Source organism: Calonectris borealis, chromosome 1, assembly GCF_964195595.1.
Source record: "Calonectris borealis chromosome 1, bCalBor7.hap1.2, whole genome shotgun sequence".
Lineage (NCBI taxonomy): Eukaryota > Metazoa > Chordata > Aves > Procellariiformes > Procellariidae > Calonectris > Calonectris borealis.
Window position 1 is genome coordinate 13,319,729 of NC_134312.1, and position 21,422 is coordinate 13,341,150.

At 38.8% G+C, this 21,422-nt stretch overlaps 1 protein-coding gene across 6 annotated transcripts in view; it reads left to right on the forward strand.

Annotated features, from left to right (window-relative positions):
• MAGI2 (membrane associated guanylate kinase, WW and PDZ domain containing 2) overlaps nucleotides 1-21,422 on the forward strand; it is a 764,133-nt gene that overhangs the window by 511,990 nt on the left and 230,721 nt on the right. For all 6 annotated transcript variants that reach the window (XM_075144530.1, XM_075144538.1, XM_075144553.1 and 3 more), the window contains 2 exons: nucleotides 5,666-5,879; nucleotides 17,522-17,601. In XM_075144530.1, coding sequence (XP_075000631.1) covers nucleotides 5,666-5,879; nucleotides 17,522-17,601 — 294 coding nt within the window. The remainder of the gene's footprint in view (nucleotides 1-5,665; nucleotides 5,880-17,521; nucleotides 17,602-21,422) is intronic.

Here is a 21,422-nt window from a genome sequence, read left to right on the forward strand (position 1 = left end):
TATGGTACAATTTTAGGATCTTTTTTTATATCATATGTTGTCTGAAGATAAATATTTGTGCTTACGGTGTGTTACTGTAGTATTTCAAATTTTATTTGTACATTTAAGACACTACCAGTTTTTAATCAGAACTCCTGCTTTTTATCAAATCAAACATTATGTATCGATATATATTAGCAGAAGAAAACCAATAAGGTGAATATCTACCTTACCTGGAGTATGTGAATGATAGATACCTGTAACAAGGAATAAAATGACATCACAGGGCTGCGTTCCAGATAAGTGTGACTAGGATGTCCGTTGTGTAAAACTTCATGTTATTAAATGGCATTAGGCAATTCTACCTTAATTGCTTGGGCTTTAGTCATCATGATGCCTTCTCCATTATCCAAGTAAACTATTAAAAAACAATGATCCAGGAATTAATAATTCATGAGATTGGCTTTAAAATAATTATATTTTTAAGATGTTAAATAAGCATCAGGTTCCTTTTTTTCCCCGCTATATTTTGATAGCAATCTCTCTCTCAGACAAGCTCAGAATATTTCTTCTAATCCTCAAGGCTTAATTTTCATATTTTTTCTTCTATTATGATGGCTGGGATTTGTTTATATAGTTATTGAAAATCAAGAATCTGACCTCATCAGACCTATTGAAAATAAGATCTTGAGAAAGAACACATACAAATATCATGCTAAAATCCCAAGACACAGCAATGTCACCACATCTGTGCACTACCAGACCAATTGGCTGATCATTAGCCATTATGTGTGATGCACCTGTGCTCCAAATTTATTTGTTCTACTGCGGTCATATGTACTGTGTGGCCTTATGTCTTGTCTTCAGTTTAATCTGTACAGCATCCTTCCTGTAGTGGAAATGTGGTCAAGACTGCAGGTAGCCTCAGGAATACAACTCACAGATCTGTCAATGATGCTTGCGACAGATGAGAACTTACTTTTGCTTTGCAGAGATAAGAACAAAAAACCCAAAGAATTTATCGGCAATTCCTTTGTCCTATTCTCAGGGGAAGTGGAGACCATATATCCTCTCTGCTTTGCAGTAAACTTTTACATATTTGAAAATGCTTCCCCTATGCATCAGTATTTTCTCCTCAAGACTGAAACCACCTGTTTTTCAATCTTTCCTTACTTCCAATTTTTTTCTTTTTTTTTTTTTTTTTCTTTTCTCGCCTCTGGACTGTTTCCCATCTTCCTTAACATGAAATTCTTGAAACTGGGCACAGTACTCCTGACTGAATCTCACAGTAGCTGAAGATGGAAGGACCTGTATCGCATATGCTTACTCTTCCTGTCTATTATGATGCTTGTTTTTCTTAGGCAATAGTATCATTACTGACTGACAATAATGGTTAGACATCCCTCACATATCCCCATACCTCCATTGTATTTTCACTACGAATTCTGCCTAGGCATTTGCTCCCCATCTTGTATTTTTACAGCTGATATTGTGGCATTTTGCACCAGACAGATACCATGTATTTTGGAAAGCCAAGGTGGGGGAGAGGGGGGGATTTGGGAGTGGTAGATAAGGAGGGGACTTCAGCTCCCCTGGGATCCTACTGCTCTGCTGTGGGATGCAACTAAGCAAAACTTGTGCTTGTGTCTCTTGCTAATTCGTTTCTTCCCACAGACAGATTCACATTTCCAAACAGCATAAAATGGTTGTAATACGTAGTTCCAAGTACGAGTTAAGATTTAACAGCATGAGCTGCATATGGCTGTAGAGCTATAGACCATCACCCTGTTCAAGACCGGATCTATTTTTTTTTCACACTATTTTAAAAGGCTGTATGTGTCAGTGTTGAAAGTCTTTTTTTAAGATCATGAAAGCTATATCTACCATTTGTCCCCAAGGAGCAGCACCTGTTACTCTGTCATGAAAAGAAATAAGATTAGTTTGGCACAATTTCTTCCTGAAAAATCTTGACAATTATTGATTACCTTTGAAGAGCTTACATGTAGGTAATTTGATTTTTGGTCCCAACGTCCTTCTAGGAATTAAAAACAGAAAGATGTGAAGTTACAGTTTCATGGGTCTTCCTCCTCTTTTTTTACAAAAAAGATGTAATGGCCTAATTGACTAAATTATTTCAAAGGGAACTTAGGTGCTCAGAAATTAAGACTATAAAACTATTTAAAAACCTAAATCATGAATACTTTGCTGAAACCAGGACTGTGTCTGTCTTTTCTAAGTTTCTTTTCTCCATGAAGTCTCAAAGGTGTAGCCATTACTAGCCATGAGTCTGCTTCATTGGTTCCCTCAGTAGCCTAGGTTTCATTTCATCAGGCTCTGCCAACTGAGAGTGGCTGCTTCATCTAAGTTGTACCTGACCTGTTCTCTGCCCACTCTACTCTGAGTTCTTTAGCCCTATTGCTGACATTAATTATGTTAGTCATTTAATCACAGGTAATTTTTTTGTAGTTGTGACTGAGACAAAAAGAGCGCTAGCTGCCTTGGGTTTTTTATGCGTCATATATTGTTAGCTTTCCTTCCTTCACACATAGTGAAATGAGTCTGCCTTTGGTTTTCTTCTTATTATTAATGCACTTACAGAAGGTTTTCTTGTCACCTCTAATGTCCCTGACTATCTCGTTTTCTAGACTGACTGTTCTGCTTTGCTTTTACATGCCCATATTATTTTTCTGTGTTCATCCCTAACAATTTAATCTAGTTTTCACCTTTTGTACAATTCTATATCAGGTGGCAGACCATTGAAAAGTCATGGCTTAATCAAAATGATGTCTGATTATACTTCCTATTTTTCTTTTTCTTTAGGACAATTTGTGCTTGAACTCTTAGTATTGTTTATTTATTTAATCTTTACCAGTTCTCCTGAACTCCTTTTCCCTTATCGTTGCTTGCCAAAACATTAAATTTATTCATTCTGTGAGTTTATTAAAATCTGGGTTTTTTAAGACCATTGTTGTTCATTTTTCAAGACCACTGTTGTTAACTTTTTGTTGCTCTTCTTTCTTGCTGTCCTAAGCATCACAAATTAGATCATTTCACCCAAGTTGCCTTCCACCTCCTACATGTTTCACACAAGTATCTGCATAATTCTGTGCTCTGGATGCACCGTTAAAAAATTGTCATCTTCTTGAACTTTGTTGTAGACTACATTGTTGACTTCTTTTAAAAACATATTTTCTCCTTTCTTTTTTTATAATTATCCACAGACTTCAATATAGTGCATATAGTATTACTCAGAGCAAGTGTATATACATTTTTGATGATACAAAATCATACATACTTCCTTCATTCCTTACATATCTTTATGAACAAGCTATAGTAGTCTCAATCTCTATTGCACCAATTATGTATTGTTTTGATTAAATATTGGTCTATGAATTCACAGTTTGTTCTCAGTTCTCCTCTGATATTCATTGTCTGTGTTCCTACGATTTTTATCTATTGGTAAGTTTATGTCATTAACTTTCACATAACCTAATGTAAAGCCATGCTCACTAGGTCTGAGATTCATCTCCCCTCATTTTAACTACCTAGAAACTGAGCAACTAGCCTAAGCACGACTGAATTTGGTTTACCTAACTTAACATGTAGTGTCATTTCAACCATCTGACTAGGATGCCATCATAGTCACTGGAGATTCAGTCAATATATTAAAATTATGAATTTATTTTAGTTGCAGTTCATTTGGCCAAAAACAGGGGTCTGAATACTTTTTCAATGAGATCAGGCTTCATTTAAGTGCAACAGTGTCCTGGTTTTGGCTGGGATGGAGTTGATTTTCTTCCTATTAACTGGTATAGTGCTGTGTTTTGGATGTAGTGTGAGAATAATGTTGATGACACGCTGATGTTTTGGTTGTTGCTAGGTATTGTTTACGCTAGTCAAGGACTTTTCATCTTCCCATGTCCTGCCAGATGTGCAGGGGACTGGGAGGGAGTGTGGCCAGGGCGGCTGACCCAGCTGGCCAATAGGCTATTCCATACCATATGACGTCATGCTCAGCATATAAGGCTGGGTGAAGAAGAAGGAGGGGGGATGTTCGGAGTGATGGCGTGTGTCTTCCCAAGTAACCGTTACGCGTGATGGAGCCCTGCTTTCCTGGCGATGGCTGAACACCTGCCTGCCGATGGGAAGTGGTGAATGAATTCCTTGTTTTGCTTTGCTTGCGTGCGCGGCTTTTGCTTTCCCTATTAAACTGTCTTTATCTCAACCCACGAGTTTTTCTCACTTTTACCCTTCTGATTCTCTCCCCCATCCCACCCGGCGGGGGGGGGGGGTGAGCGAGCGGCTGCGTGGTATTTGGCTGCTGCCAGGTTAAACCACGACAGTCCTTTTTTGGTGGCCCGTACGGGGACACAGCACTATACCAGTTAATAGGAAGAAAATCAACTCCATCCCAGCCAAAACCAGGACAAACAGAAAAAAGGATCCAAGGATGAGAGCTTCTGTTGTCCACTGAGGCAACAGGTTCCTGCTACAGTTTTTCAAGAAATAGTTGATAGATAGACCATATGATAAAGCACAGCTTACAACACATACCTAGTAGACCAGTCAACCAAATTTATTCGCCTCCAAGGACGAAAGGAATCTCTTTCTTTAGTAGGACAAGTTCTCTCAAGCATCCTCTGCTAGAAGTAGTCATGAAAAGATTGTGTTTTCTCCACTGTCAATAGTTGTGTGCATGAAAGCCCTGCTATGTGATACTCATTCATGCAACTGAGCTTGTAGACTCTTAAGTGTGGAGGTAAGTGTTCAACAATGTGGATAAGGCATGTTTAGACACCTGGTATTGCACACCTACTCCACACTTAGCTGATTTTTTTTGAGGTATCTTTGTGGCTTTGTCTTATCTTTGTGTTCAGCGGATGTTTTAACAAATATCGCCAAGTTCTACTACACTTGCTTAGCTAAAAGTATGTGGACTGGACTGTGGGAACTGATAGTGGTAAAGATACTGTTGGGAACCACATTTTTTTAATTTCTGACTTTATGGAAAGTAAAATCAATAAAAAGTGAAAGATCAGGTACTGAAAAAGACATAGTTCTGAATATGTTCTTGGTCACAGTGAGACACAATCATATTGGGTATAGGAAGCATTTGGCATTGGCTGTGGGAAACTAAGCCTCCTACAGATTATACCGGTAATGAAATCACAACCACTTTCTATACGGTTAATATATTGCTATGAGTTGATGGATGTCATATAGATTTCTTTGATGTATAGATACAGGTAAAGCAATTAGTGTATATACTTTTTTAATTGAAAAGGATCTGTTGTCTACAGTAAAACAGCAGGGTACTTGCTTTATGCGTGTATAGTTTGAAAAGTTAAGACACAAGACGGTAGCGCTGCTGGGTATGAGGCTGCCTTCTGCTCAGTGCTAACTGCTGGTCTGGAAGGACTCCTGGGACAGAATGAGCCAGAACTCTTTGGATTGTTTCTTAGCTCTTTATTAGTTTCTTGTTTCAGTTTGGTTTTATTGCTTTATTTTCTTTTATTGTGTTCCAGATAAAATGCATCATCAGAACGACCCTTGTCTACACCCAACAGAATTTTTGTCTTTATTTCAAGACTTGCAGTTCATAGAGTATTGCTTGGAGACTTGCGCCCAGTAAATTCTCCACCATTAACTTGGATTTCCAAAACTTGTAATTTTTCTTCTCTTGTAGAATCAAGTGAACACGAAGAGAAGAGTACAGGTGTCCCAGGTGAGGCATCTTCCACCCAACCTTGTCCTGCACCAGGATATACTCAGCCTGAAGAAGCAAAGGAGGATATGGATGTAACAAAGCAGACTAAACCTGAAGAGAATGACGACTTGGGCCCACTGCCTGATAACTGGGAAATGGCTTATACAGAAAAGGGGGAAGTCTACTTTATTGAGTGAGTCTTATTTCTTCTCTTTCTAACTGGGCGGGGAAATGGTTTGTACGGTGGAGTGGAGCATTGCACTCCTCCTCATTAAGACAGCAGGAATGTCCTGGCTGTCAAGGCTCCCGAGAGCTGGTGGCAATCCCTGCATTACTGACTTAAATTGAAACATGCTGGTTTTTAAGATAGGTAACTGGACTGCTTAGCACTTCAATGGCAGCAATTAAAGCTGTTGTTTCTTCTTGTGAAAGGAAGGCTTTTGTGCTGTTCTGGTGCTTACGGGAGAGTAGCACAATCGCTGAGTTCTTCCTTGTGTGGATGGAGGTGGAGGGGGTTGAGCTTTTTGCCAATTTAAAGAAAGAAAGATAGGCAGGCTAAAAACTAGTTCGTGAACAGTAGAGGGAGGCCCTGCTATATTTAGAGATAATAAAATAAATGAATGGACAATAAGGAGAATTAATTACGTGTAGAAAGTTTTTCCTTTTGGTAGGCTATACATACCTGTTGCCACTGTTGCTAATTAGCCAACTCGATGAATGTTCTTTCTTCTCTAAGTGCTGTCATTAATACACGTTACCAGAATAAGAACGCAGCAAATGAATGAGTTCGTATAAGCTCATGTTCCACAAAAAAAAGAGAAAGGAAAAACCAACATCTTCATCAGCAGAACACTACTTAAAGAGGTAGCAGAAGCATTTCTGTTTGCTTTAAGGAACTGCCTCAAACAATTTGGAACATTAACCATTATTCAGATTATTAGTAGGTAAAAATAACAATTGGTGGTGTCACTTCTGCTGTAAGTCCCTTATTTCATGTAAAATTTTATGACTATCATCAATTACATGAAGTGTAAACAAATGATATGAATAAAGTTTGTGCACGTGATTTTTCATGAACGCTGGCATGACCAACTATAGCTTCTGGCATATACAAGGCTGAAAAGAGCAGTAACTATTAAAACATAAGTGTCTTTGCTGAAAAGGGCAAAAATATGCTTATTCTAGAAAAAGAGTAATTGTAGTAACTTTGCCCAAGCAAGCAGAGAAGAACTAGAATGACCTCAGGGCTAGCTCAAACCCTTGTTTCCTTCTTACCTCACTCCCAAATTTAATTTTTCTGCACATATTGAATGCTCTGACAGAGAGCAGACTGAATTATGTGGCACTTTTATTTTACTTGTTGTAACAAAAACGTGTGATACGTTTGGAGGATGGGGGACGGGATGGTAGGTAGGTCACTAACACACCAAACTGTGACAGTGTAAATACTGCAGCAGGCAATTTAATAGAAAATAAATGTATATTTTGTAAAAAATACAGTGAATGCAAATAGCCCTGCCGCTCTACAGAGCAGCTATTCCACTCCACAAATTCCTTTGATGTTACAGCTTACTTCCTTGCCTGGAAATGCTCTGGTTTACACTGCGGTTCTGACAATGCTTATCATTCACTTCCACTAAACGAATGTTATGTAAAGCAGAGAAATCAATCAGAGGTGCAGGCCGAATAGAAAGACTGTTATAAGGGCTCTTTGCCTTTGGGATTATATTCTTGAATAATGTAATTGTAAAAAAGTGCAATTACACATCCGTAAAAATACCAGATTATTTACTAGAATCCTAGCAAAGGAACAACTCCTTGATCGTTTGAGTTTTCACATTGCACAGTCTTCACAGGGTTAAGTAGGAATGTAATGCTGTGGGGATGCTGTTAAATTGCCTCTTTGTTTACAAGTCACTTTGGTTAATGGCATGAAGAGACTCCATTTGCTTTCGCAAAAAAACGGAAAGATAAAAAGACAACAAAAACCTATTTGTCTAACAACATCTCCCCAGAACAGTAGTAAAGATTGTACTAGATTATTAAATAATAGATGAAAAACAAACGTTTTTAAAGTGTACATCACAATGGATGAAAAAACCAGTCACACTAGGCAGTATCTTTTATTGCTTTATTTGAGGCTCATGTGAATTGTGCCTTTAAACCCTAAGGACTTCAAGCAGTAAGCAATCTCAAGTTCCAGGTTGTCACAGGTATATCCCAAGGTCTTAGATTTCATTTCATGACAGCATTTTCATTCATTCACCTCAAACTAACCTCTAAAATTTGTATGTGAGCTCATTCATCAAAACTGCCATTAGAAGTAACGTGGCAGATTTACAGTGAGAGAGGGAGTGACTTCATAAGAAGAAAGATAACTGTCTGTAGACAGTATTACTTATTTGTTAATCATTAATGGCCCAGTTAGCATTTTGTAAAGCATACTGGAAGGAATTTCCTCTGCCTCAGGGTCTAAAAAGGAAAAAAAAATCATATACTAGATTCACTGGATAATTCAGAGGACAGTCGTATTTTAGAGCATGGCTTGGTCTGTTTCTTCTTTTCTTTCCCTTTTTTGACATAGGTGCATGACCTTATGTTTACCTATATTAGCATTCACAGACAGAACAGGAAGAGATCCCTTCTTACTGCATAATACTTACCACTGTTTTTCAGGAAGAACTACTTAAGGACATTTCTTGGGCTGTTTCCAACCTCGCTTACATATGAATCCAAATTTTCAAATACAGGCACACACCACACAGATAGGAGTCCATCTCCGACGTTTGCTTTCATTGAGAACATATGCTAATGAGAACATGCAATAATTAAAACACTGTGTATAAATTGGAATACCACCAAAAAAACCTCTAGTTCTGCTCCTTCTTTCCTACTGTAAATAGGGCTGATGAGTGTGACCTATTTTGGCATGCTTAAATAAATTGTAGCCATCATTGATTTTTAGTTTTTCCCTCTCCCACGGCTAAGGAAAGGCTGCAATTCCCCATAGCCTTCAGATCTCACCTTGCCAGCTACTCTCCAACCACATACTAGAGACATGAGTGTCGTGTTGTCCTCACAAAGTCAGCAGACATTGGCTGCGTTGGATCCTGGCAATCGATGTTTGCTGTGTTGAAGGGAATACAAAAGGACTTGGTGCGTCTGCTATCATGTGCAGTCAGCCTTAAATGCGGCCCTCACCCAGCTCTCCAACTCCATCACATACACCATGACATTATAGACTCTTCTGTAGAGATGGTAACACATTATACTTATTTATAAAAGGCAGAATTGATTTGGCCTCCCTCTCCAGCCCTCTATCCAGCTATAGGCAGCAGAGCTCTCTGGAAGGGGTGCAGGGAAAATAAGACATTAAACTAGGAGGAGCTGCAGTTTGTTAAGCTGAGCTACAACTAAGGCTTGATGAATAGTCTTAAGGACATTACATAGCCCATAACAAGAGTTATTTAAGTCTATACTGTTCAAAACCACATATGGTTTCCTTTGCTTATACTACGTTAATAATTGTTTTGTTAGTGGAGAAAAGTCTAGAATAAACTCAAACCTCTGGAATACATCTTTAAAGGATCATCTTCTTCGACTTGTGGTGATGATTTTTAGGAGAAATTGGCCACATGAGGTTTAACAAACCACTTTCCAGTACATCTCACAGACATCCAGTCTCTTCCTACTTCAACTCCTGCTTCTCCAAGCAGTGTAGTCAGCATTGCTTTTTGGATCTGTTGCAATAACTTTTTCTAGTTGTTAAAGCTGCTTTTTTTATGAGAGCACCATAAAAGACTACAAAACAGCTATAAAATAGGCCTCTGCCAAGGACTCTCCTCTTCACAGTGAAAAACAGCCATTAATTTTTTGAATACAGCTGGTGCTATTTCAGGTGTTACCTGAAAAGAAGTACAGCTACAAATTGGAAAAGTAAAATCCTGACCTACTTTGTTTCTAAGAATATTGCTGCTGACTTCAATGGGATCAGTATTTCTTCTTAGTAGTTTTTAAGGTAGGAAAGTATTTTGATTGCAGGAGTAACATGTTTATCCTAACATCTTGCTTACCTAAAGAATCATGATATATTTAGCTGTTCCCAGTTGCTCCAGCAGTTCACCATCAGAAAGCAGGATATATTAGTTAAGCCTGGCTACACCGTTACATTTGATAACTTTATCTTTTGTACTAGAAGATACTAAAAGTACTGAGGTGGAAGTACACCCTTCTACCTGCTCAAGATTACTTCCATATCCTGCAATAATTATCCGATCTCTTATAAGCTAGCTTGGCACTTTTGCGAGTATGCTACATCATCAGTGTATCAGTGTATCAGTGCATAATACTGAAATTCGCCATGTTTTGGTTCTATGGTTATTTCTACTACTTTAATTAAGTAGCAATTAAGATGTAGGATTTTTTTTCACAGGCTGTTTTAATATTCACTTCTGATGGGATTCTTCTTCTTTGGGAAACAAGCCACCTTATATCAGCATGACTTATTGTGTGGACAGTTCTGACCCATCAGGGCTAGTGTGAATTTGATCAGAGATGTCCATAATTCTTTTTCCTTGTTTATATGTTGTATTGAATTGGTCCGTTTTGGTCAGCATAACAATGATCCAATCTCTAATGCTCTTTGGACTTCAACATGACATACAGTGGGACAGGCAACAAAAAAGATCTCTTGGTTTCTTTCTCCTGAGACCACTTCCTTGCCTCATGACAAATTCATTAGGAATGGGGAGATGGTAGAATTAGAAAGAATATGGGGAATGATGAATTTTTTTATTCTCTTGTCTTTTGATGTTATAAAGACATTCTCAGTCTGTACTAGTGGTGTATTGTCCCTTGCTCTCACTTGCTGTTTTTATCTATGCTGACATCCAGGTCAAACTGCCAGCTCAACTCCTCTTCTCTTTCTCTTATTTCTTGTCTTTCCCCCAAAGGTCTCTGCTGCTCTTCTCTGCAGAATTCCTCTTCCAACACTTTTCTCTGATGTTTGTAGTGGTATTATAATTTTTCTCCTTTGTATTTATTGAACTAGAAGATTCAATTCACATGGCTTGCCATATAGCATTAAGTATCTAGTATAAACCAGTTGCCAAGACTCCTTCTGTGGTCAATGGAGAGAGATAATTACCTCCAGAGGCTGATTCATCCTGTCCAAAGATAAGGGCAGAATTAATTTTCCTAAATGTAGGTGCTTCTACCAGTAAAGATGCCTTCAGATATCCAAGGGTACGTCTGCAGTAGTATGTAAGTTTGTGTCAGGAGTACACTTTTGAAGCAAATCTGGTTGTCTCCACGCACTGTGATGTGATTCGTGTTTCAGAGTACATGAATTGGATTCCTTTCAGATGAAACCAAAAAGAAAGTTGATTTCTAGGAGTGCACTTAATTGTCTCCAACCCCTGAACTCAGTCCATGAGACCAGATTTGAGTTAAAACCGGTCTGAATTCCTTCTGACCTAAAGCATGTCCATATCTAAATTAGCAATATCGGTAGACTGCAGAGTGAAACACTTGGTGCTGATGACCCAGCATCCACAACTACTAGGTCTTTTCTGGTGCCGTGGGCTGCATGTCTGTGAATGGCTGAAGTGCATTAGGTGAGCTCTTGCTGTATATCATCTGGTTTAAATTCAAGTGAAAGAAGCTTACAAGCTGAGAGAATGCTCAGTGTGCAAATGAGAGAGATTCACTTGAAAAGTGGCCTCCTGATCCGAGCCAAAGCACTACTGTAGAGGCACACTAATAGCCCAAGACATCTCCATGAACCTGGCAGATATGACACAGAACCTATCAAAACCAGCGCCTTTCTGGAGTGGCAGCCGGAGGCCATTTGTGACATAGCACCCAGTATGTCACTAAGAGCATATGGTTAGGTCCCCAGTCCCACTGGAACATAGATAAGATAAATTATTCTGTATAGGTGCCTCTCTCTTGAATAGAGAGGAATCCTACACAATTAGCTGTGTAATTTCTAGATGGCTGAAGTCACATGAGATGAAGCCCATTCTTTGTCGGAAGTTAACTGCCCGAGTCAAGGAGAGTGACTTTAACAGCAGAAATTACTGTAAGAGACTTTAGGCATTTATATATTCAAAAAAAAATCTTACATAAACATCTTCTGCTCCTACAAATGCCTAGAGGCACCACCACTGTGTTTGGGCTGAGTATCTAAGTGCTTATCTACTGCCCAAGGCCATCTGGGATTCACTTCATGGAATAGGCACTCCCAAAGCTGTATCTCTTAAGGACCACACACTCCAGGCACATCTAGCAGACTGATAGCGTGAAGTGCAACGCAAACTAGCAGTCATAGCTGCTGCCATTAAAACCACAGCCAGAGAACGACTCCCTTTTGTATCTGTCCCTACATGTGTGCGAGAAGTTTGGGTAGCACCCCACAAAGGATGAATTGCAAAATTGCCATTTTAATGCTCTGTGTTCCTGTCACTGTCCCCCTACACATAAATTACTTGAAAATCATTATTGTGCTATCTGAAAAGCTCTGCAGATCTACTAATCTTAGGCATACAAAAAGGAGGGAGGAGTAAGCATTTTAAAAGTCAGGTGGCCTACAGTGCACTTTGTTTTTCTCTGTCTCATATACTCCCCTTTGCTCAAGCTGTTACAATGAGGACCATCTTGAATGTAATGTATTCACAATAAAAACCCAAACAAACCCATATGTGCTGTCCCCAAATACACTGAAGCAGCACATTGGTAAATACCCATTTTGAAATGCCTTTCACAGTAACGTGCAAATTACATACCTTGCAAGAGTCACAATTTAGAATAGGTTTGCAGTGTTTTCAAAAGACATTAAGGCCATTACTGTCAGTAGCTACTTTCTCTATCCCCTTCAAAAATGTTTCAAGAGATTGTCTGAGGGCTTTGTTAGTACAAGAAACTTTATCTGTCAAAGTGCTTTAAACTGACAGATTGCTAACACAAATCCATTATATTCAAATGTTAAGTAAAATAATATACTGTCTAACAAACAATTATAATAAAAAGATAATACATTGTTAAATAAGAAAAACCACACTCCTAGTGGTTTTTACTTCCTAAAGGTATGGATGAGTATCCAGTGAGATTTCCGGAGAGGCTCTGGTACTGGTACCCAGATCCAGTGGTGATAACGGGGAACTGGGGCATAAACAGTCTCTGCGAAGTCTTAAAAATAGAGTTACAAAGAAAAGCTGGAGGAGAACAGGGGGTAGAGTCAGGATTTCTGGGAAGTATTCTGAGCTTTCTTTCACTCTGTTTAAACCAGCTGAAAAATTTTTTTTCACATATGTTTAAAATTATCTATAACTGATACTGGGGGACTCTGATTATAATAAACTATTTCTGCTACATGTAAATACTTGGTAAAGAAGGAAGATTTAAGTTAGTTCAGCAATAATTATTTTATTGATTTTTGGCTACAATATTAAGCTCTACTGCTTTACTGAGTGACTTTTTATTATTATTATTTTTCAAATTTGCAATACACTTCAGGCCTATAGGCGGTTTCTATTTTGTATAGCAGGTAACAAATTAGGATGAATTTAAAAATGTTATGCTATTCCCATGCTCCACCTGCTTGAAGCAAAACCAAAGGGACTTTGTTGACTGCTTTCAAAATTTCCAAAATTAGGCATTTGCTTTTGATTTTAAGACAGATTCTAAGACATGCATGGTTGATTTGCCAGCACTTGTCTCTTGGCTCAATTGTCCTAGCTAGTAATCAAGATAATTGAAATTGTGTAAGAATGGACTTCCCAAACCTGCCCTTTAATGATGAAGTATGGTTATTGCTGAGTAATGAAACAGCGGCCAGTGGAAAATGCTGGTGGAGCCACAGCTGTATTTCTCACAGGATGCTTTTGTTGCATCACTTCACTCTCATTCAGTAGTAACAACTGCTCCAACTGCCTGTTTGTGCATTTATTCTACAACTGCCTCTGCTATTCATCTGCAATTCATTCATAACTAATCTGTAAATCCCCAGCTCCTTTTCCTTCTGGTCTGTCGATAAGACTTCCCAAATGGACACACATCATAAGACCTAGTGGTAAGGCAAGCAGGTTATACACTGTACATTTTACAAGGTTTTTAGTGCTTAAGAAGCATTAACGTGCACAGCTCATGCAGCAAATATGTATTAAAGTTACTTTTGCCATGGGTGTTAATTTGGCCATTTTACTGTTCCTTCTGTTGTCTTTCCTATTGTTAAAGCTTTCCTATCAAGGCTTCTTTTAAATGAGATTAAAAACTATTTAGGAGCTAAATATTGTTTCCCTTCAGCTTTTACAGATTCTAGTCTTCTGGCTGAAGAGGGGATGGGCGGAGCCATGGGACACAGGGGAGGGGGTGTCTTTCCTGAGACGTCCCTGCAGCTGTCCTGGGACATTCAGCAGGCTGGCACCACCGTGCTTTTGTTCTTCCCCTCATTCCCGACGTGTCCTAGCTGCGTGGGGAAGAAGCTGCCTCTCTTTTTTACTATGGTTGGCTAATCCCAATTCTAGTCCTTGCTGGAAGACAGGTAACAGGAGGTTACTCTGAGCAACACTGGAGAGTGGCTATCCAGTGGCACCGGCTATGGCAAAAGCAGCATCTCTCCAAACCCCACAGCTTGAAAGCTGGCACAAGGGAGGTTGCAAGAGTACCCTGACAAATAAACCTGCTGTGCAGGACAGTAGACATGTATACCAAACCACTATGCTGTAATGCAGGACTACTTATTTTCCTCTTTTTATTTTCTCTTTTTTACTGAGAGCAGCACAACAGCAGTCATGTCCATCCTCATTGCAGGGGTGTTTGTGTGTGGTGTACCTGGTTGCTAAGGTGATCCAAGCAATCAGCACTATGTAGCGCTAAAGAGGACATTGATGGTACTGTAGAGGTGTTAGAAGGCAGGTGAGGTTGATTCTGCCTTCTTTCAAGTAGGGTCTGTCTTCAGAGCAGGAACGTTTTTTCACCCACTGGAGCACCTGCTTAGAAGCATTTAAAGTCCCATTGCAAGATGTAGCATGCATGTTGAGTATAGATGCTGAAGTGGAGAGGCAGGGCAAGGGAGCAGGCATGGAGATGGGTAAGGCGGAGAGGGATGATTTTCAAAAGGTACTTTGCTCCTTCAGTTATTTGTAATAGATAAAAGCTTTTGCGGATGAGTTTTGCTTTTACTAAGTAGCTGAACGGGTTTGAGAGACAGTAACTAGAGGAGGAGATTGAGCGCGTAAGAGCTGATCTAGATGAGATACCATCTTCATTCTCTGAAATTTCTCTGCAGACTGAAGGATCACTCTTCTGTTGGAAAAGCTGTTGACTTTTTAGTTTGTTTATGGTTTTGTTTACAATGGCCACTGTGCACAAAACTAGAAGACATCAGTCCTTCGGGGTTTATGGAAGCCACATTTATGCTGAAAGGAGGCGTAACTTTTGCTTGTTGTTCTTAGTTTCAACAAAAGCCTTGGAGGCTGTAATTCAACTAATTCACATTTTAAACATTAATACTGAATTGGGCTTATTTTCAGCTCAGCACCTGTCTTTACAGATGCCTGAAAACTCATTTCTCAGGCCTATTCTATGTCAAAGGGGTGTTTTCAGGACTGGTAAATTGGTCTGTTCTGATTTTGTGTGGACTTGTGAGGAAGACACAGCCCAGCTGACTTGCAACAGAGTTGGCTTCTAGTACTGACTCTGCCACTGGCTTGTTTGGTGGCTGTGGACAGTCACTTGATGACTCTGCTCCCACCTTTAAAACAGGGGTGATGATTTTTATTTCCTTTGTAAATTGCTTTGAGATCCACTTTATACCACAGCAAACACTACTAATAGTAGTCATATATATATTACTCTTTTAAAGTCATAGGAAACTATCTCTGAATCCGACTTAGTCCCTGCAACCATTGTGGGTCCCTAAAATAATTCAGAATTAGCAGCCAGGAGAGAGTGGCTGTTATGCAGATGTGCCCACACTCCAGAGATGTGACCGCAGCTTCCACAGGTATGCCCAAGCTCGCTCTGAGCTCTGGCACTGCTAACGGGTGCCCGTGGTGGTGCGCGGCTCAGCCTGTGCTGCCGGCTGCACCCAAGGAGCTCAGTAGGTGCTGGGGTGACGAGCCCACGCTGAGCTCCGTACTGCTGCAGAGTTGTCGCCAGTATCTCCCATAGTTAATTTAAAGCTAGCTCAAGTATGTCTGCGCAAGCTGCAGTTAGGCTGTGACTGCGGTATAAAAATACACCCTACAGGAGACCACAGGCAGCCAGAGCAGAGAAAGCATCTTAGTTACATTTGCAATCAAGCACGGGCTGCTGGCATCATTTCAAATTTACTTTACCTTTGGCTTATCATTCCTCATACTCTGCAAATAGAGCTCTGCCCTCAAAGCAAAGGAAGGTTTTGTTTATCCTCTTCACCTGTCGTGAATGGTGTTCTAGACTAGGGCATGCTTAAAATAGGAATTTAAATGCCTCAATTTTCATTTTAGTTTCCACTTTATCCATACATAACTCTCATCTATCTTTTTTCCCATCCAAAATGTGGAGGAAGGTTTAACATGGTGACAGTAATGCTGAGAAGTAGATAGTATCACTGTGTTTTCAGAGAGAGAGAAATCAAGGCAGAGGAAAAGCTACCGGCCATGGACTAAACAGGGAGTCAAGGTGGGAGGAGGAACTGGCTCTACGCATTTATTTTTCCCTGGGGGAACCAGTGGTGTTTGGACCACATGGGCTGTATCAGTTAATCAGTAATTCACCAACTACCAATTGCACCCTAATCCGTTTTTTGCCAGGTCCCCTGTTTTTGTACACCTTATCTTAATGTTTATAAGAGGAGCCTTAAGTACACTTTAAAATGACACAGCAAATTAATAATAAACTAAATAATTCAGTACTGTATGGAACAAGCATCCTCCTAGGATGTGTCAGATAAATAAAACATGGGTTAGAAGTGTTTCTGAATGATAGTATTGTAGGAAAGGCATCTCAAAAAATGAAGGAGTAATGATCGCATCCTTTTCTGTTTTATAGTCTTCCTTTCTTAATATATTTAAAATATTTGGCTCCAAATTCAAATGCTTATGGGAAGGGCATACATTGAAAAGATCTGGTTTTAAGTCTCATTAGCTGTGCTAAGTATCAATTCATTTGGCAAAATATTCACCCAGAAAACAGTTTGTGCCAGTTCAACGTTATTTGATGGCTGATTCCTCAAAGATCTATTCTGAGTACAGAAAGGAGCCACATGATTCATTCAGCTGGTGCATATCTATTTTATCTCGATAGAAGGATTATATATGGAGAGATAAAGGTTTGTTAAACAAAGTATCATTAATCACTCTGTCCGGAAATGTAGACTTTGCAGGAGCATGCTGTAATTTGCATCACTTTTGCTATGCCTTGCCAGTGCTGCTGGTGAGAAATAACAAACCTGTATTTATGAAAAGGACAGGTTTAAGATGAAAATAATTCTATCCGAAAACTGTGAGAATGGTACAGAATCCTGTCGCCTGCACTCGTTCAACGGGAGAACACTGTATTTGTAATAAATTCCTTTTGCTCTGGATGAGTTCTGCATTTTCAATGAGGTTAACTTGGCAACATTCTAGTTGATTTTAATAAAAATAGCTGCTTTGAGGACAGGGAGCTGAGGTTGCCAAATTTACAGCTGCCTTGCACAATTACTCTTACACCTCCTTCAGGGCTACTTAGAACCAGTAAGCAAATTAAGTGTATCGATTGCAATTTTGTTGGACTAACCCTTTTTTCTTAAGGAATAAACTTGATTCCTTTCAGTATGTGTCTGCTCAGAGTGATCTCTTTTCTTTTCAGCCATAACACAAAGACAACATCATGGCTGGATCCACGACTTGCGAAAAAGGCTAAACCTCCAGAAGAGTGCAAAGAAAATGGTAGGTTATTAAGTTTTCGTGCTGCTCGGAGGGGATTTGCCTTTGTGTGTGTGTGTTTCTCTCAGTTCTTGCAAAAATCAGGCATTTGGGGGAATGATGAAAGGTGTTTAATTGCTGCTTTGGTTAGGAGCCATAAGTGATACCAGTTCTCAGTGTGCCATGTGTTTCTGCTTTTTATTCCCCTTTCTGATGCTATCCAAAGCTGAGGATCACAAGTGTGTTTTCTGCCTGTTGTGTGTGTGACTCCGGGACTGACCCTCTCCCTCATCTCCTACAGAGAACTTTGGTCTGCAGAACAGAATCCCTTTTCAGATTCTGAGCTTTTAATCTACAGGCGATTCAATGCATAAGGGAAACTAGCAGCACCGTGGGAATATGAATATTGTTTGATTTGTATTTAAAGGTACAGTGCTATGCTATTTAGTAGCCAATTTAAACAAAATAGTGTCTGATAAAACAGGGTGTGGGAGGGAGAAAAGAGATCAGTGTCTGTCAGAGTTCAAGGCTGGATTTGGGGGGTACTGCATTGTTAATGGTTTAAGGTTTAAAAGCGTAAATACTGTTGAGGATGCTTAAAGGAGCTGTAGCTGTTGTGCAGGAGAGATGGCTGTATCGACAGATTCAGAGATATGAAGTAATACAGATCATATCGAACTATCTTGTATGCATTCAGTATAATTTCTGTTTTTTCTCTGGTAAACTTTCAGTAATCAAAATCATTTAATAAAGCCAAAGTAAAAATGGATTGTAATAGATCTTTTTCTGAGGAGTTTTTTTTTTTCATTGTTTTATAGTTCAGTGTCAGTTCAATTAGCCAGTTAAGAAGTAATGATTTCTAAAGACTGCTACTTATTTTATTATTGTGAGATACAGAGGATTAAATGCATGCATGCTATGTGCATTAGTTCAAAGCATTTTTCAATATTTTAAATGGGTTTTCATGTAGTGCATCTGATCTATTTCAAATTTTCCAAAATACATTCATTTGGTAAATTCTATTAACAGAAAGAAAGCTCAGTGCCGTTTTGGGCTGATGAAGAGGTCACTGAGGAGTTGCTGGCTGTATGAAATGCAGGGTCAGTGGTTTGGTAAAGAACGTTCCTGGGTTTTTTGTAAATGGCTTCATTTTGAAAGGTTGCTATATTCCAAAAACCCTTCCTTATTTCAGCAGTAATTCTGACGTTCTCTTCTGACATGAGAAATTACATGTCTGAATGATTTTGTGATGCTTATTCTAGCACTGACAACACTACTCCCGGAGTAAATTCTACAGTGAATACAACAGAAGTGTGTTACTGAAACAAAACAAGGGCACAGGAGTTTTGCATTATAAATCTCTCACATTACTTATATGAAGCTATAACTTTGCCTGATCCTTAAGGAATACTAGCGGAAAAAGCAGAAGAAAAATCCACCAATATCTATGGCGTAACATATCACAGAGTTACTTGGAGTAAATGTGTGTTACTTTTTTTTTTCTTTTTTCTTTTTCTGTTAGCTGTTTTATACTGGATCACAATAAGTACAGAAATATTAAAAAAAATACCAAAGTATCTGAAACAATTTAAAATGAAGATCGGTGCATTAAAGAAACTATTATTTTGTAGTTATTTGACTACTGGATTATTGAATTACCATAGTATGCTGGGTCATGTTGTTCTTTTAAGAGTTGCTCATCTCATTAATGCAAAGTACTTGAAGTGAAGCATAAAAGACTTTAGGGAGAGATCTTCTATTCTTACAGAGATTGTTCCTGCAACATCCTCTCTTTTCCTAACGTTCTTCAGTTCAAAAATTGTTGTGGTGTTTCGGGTTTTGTTCTTTTAATTCAATACCTGCAGAAGAAGAGGTTCTTAAAATGTCTAATATGCCTTAAAATGACTGTACCTTGCCATCGAGGTCCAACACCAGGGAGTTTGTTATAGCACACGGGGATTTGGAATTTTTTTTTAGATTTAATGTAAGATCAAGGATTAATTTCACACGCTTTTCAGCTATGGCTTGGTAGATGTTTTTTATGCCAAGCATCTTTTCTGTTATACGTTATGATTTATTCTGGCTCATTTTACTCAGAGATACAAAATTTTAGAAAGACATCAGTGTTTAGATAGGAAATGATACTTACCTTGCTTCTTTATAGCTCTCTGCATAACTCGTGTTTTTCATTGACATTCATTTTGTCACATCTGAAACTTGTATTGATTCACTGAGATACATTATGATGTCCTTATCACCTAGCAGATTCTGCAATCAGGTTTTCATTTTGAACAACCCAACTTTTGTGTTCTCCTTTCAGTGCAAATCCTGCCAAATCCTCCTTCTTCATTCTGCCACCAGCACACAGTTTCCACACCAGACAATGTCCAAGCAGCGTACAATATTTGAGTCCTGATGTTCTGGGCTAGCAATATTGAGGGCCCCCTCTGCTTCAGGCATTTCCTCTCTTCCACTTTCAGCTCTTCAATACTCCTTTGCCAAATACGATTTCCTCATTTTCTCTGGCTTCTGTATCTGCAAAACCCAGTGCTTGCTCATTTCTCTTTGCAAAATCTGAACCAACCTTCCAGCACATCCCTCCTCTTGGAAAAATTTTCACATGCCTTTGCCAAGAGATTGACAAGCTCTACCAAGTCAAGCTTTCTTTGCCTCCGTGCTGTGCACTCTTTCTGTTTTCCTTTAATGACACTCACTGCTCTAAACCCCTTTGTAGGTCAGGAGGTTTTAAGGGATGATCTTTATTTCTGTCTCTGTCATGGAACTTCAGTGTGAGTTTCAGCAAATTGCTTCTAGTTTTGCTCTGTCAGATCTACTTAGATGGCAGGTCTTTGAAGCAAGAATTGCCTCTTACTCTCTGTTTGCATGGTGCCCATCTGAGTTTCATAATAGCAATAAGCAGAAATAGCTGGCAATTTTTCAATAAGAACTAGAATTTTTTACACATTTCAGATTTCCTCCAGAAAATCTTGACTTTATTAAAAATAATTGTGATTTCTCTCCTGAATATATGAATTAAGTATTTGGGTTTTCTGAATTGGAATACTTCTTTTAAACAATTCCTTTTTTTTTCCCCACATCAACATTGATTAACCAATTTTTATCTGTAGAGTACTACAGAAGCTAGAGTTCTGCCCTCTTTGTTTCTGTTAGCTAGATTCCCTGGTTGCTACATTTTCTGTAAAGTCAAATTACATAGCAGACTCACAGGATTTGCATCATTACAGGTATATTATGTGAGGGGTCTACCAAGAGAGTCTGTTCTTTGGGAGAGAATATGGAAAAGAGTCCCATAAGGCAGTAAAAAATGTAGCTTTATATTGAAAGGCAGTTCAGCCTTAATGACATGAAATATCTCAGGTTTTAGAGCATTCATTTTTGGTTAAGAAATGTAGTAATTAAATTTTTCAAATTCTTTAATTAATTTGAGGAAACTTTCCATTCTGGAGAAAAGTGAACATTTACTTCTTTATCCAACTTGGGGATTAAACAGCTGTTGAAATTTCCTGGGATCAGATATGTCAAATTTCACTTATTTCATTACTACAAATTTCACTTATTTAATTACTAATCCATCCCAATTGGTAGTCTCCATCACTCTTAACCCTCCTTTTCTTTTTATGTCAATCTCTTTTATCCTATCTCTTAGTTTTCAAATACAAGTAGGCTCAAGACTATAAATAAAGCTTTGATTTCACCTAGCATTCATCTGTCATCTGTCTTTCCATCTCCTCTACACCCACCAACTTGACTGCAAAATATAGATGTTTATTTAGGGTGAGCCGAGTTGCCTTTAAACTTCATTGACTGTGAATATCAGCTCTATT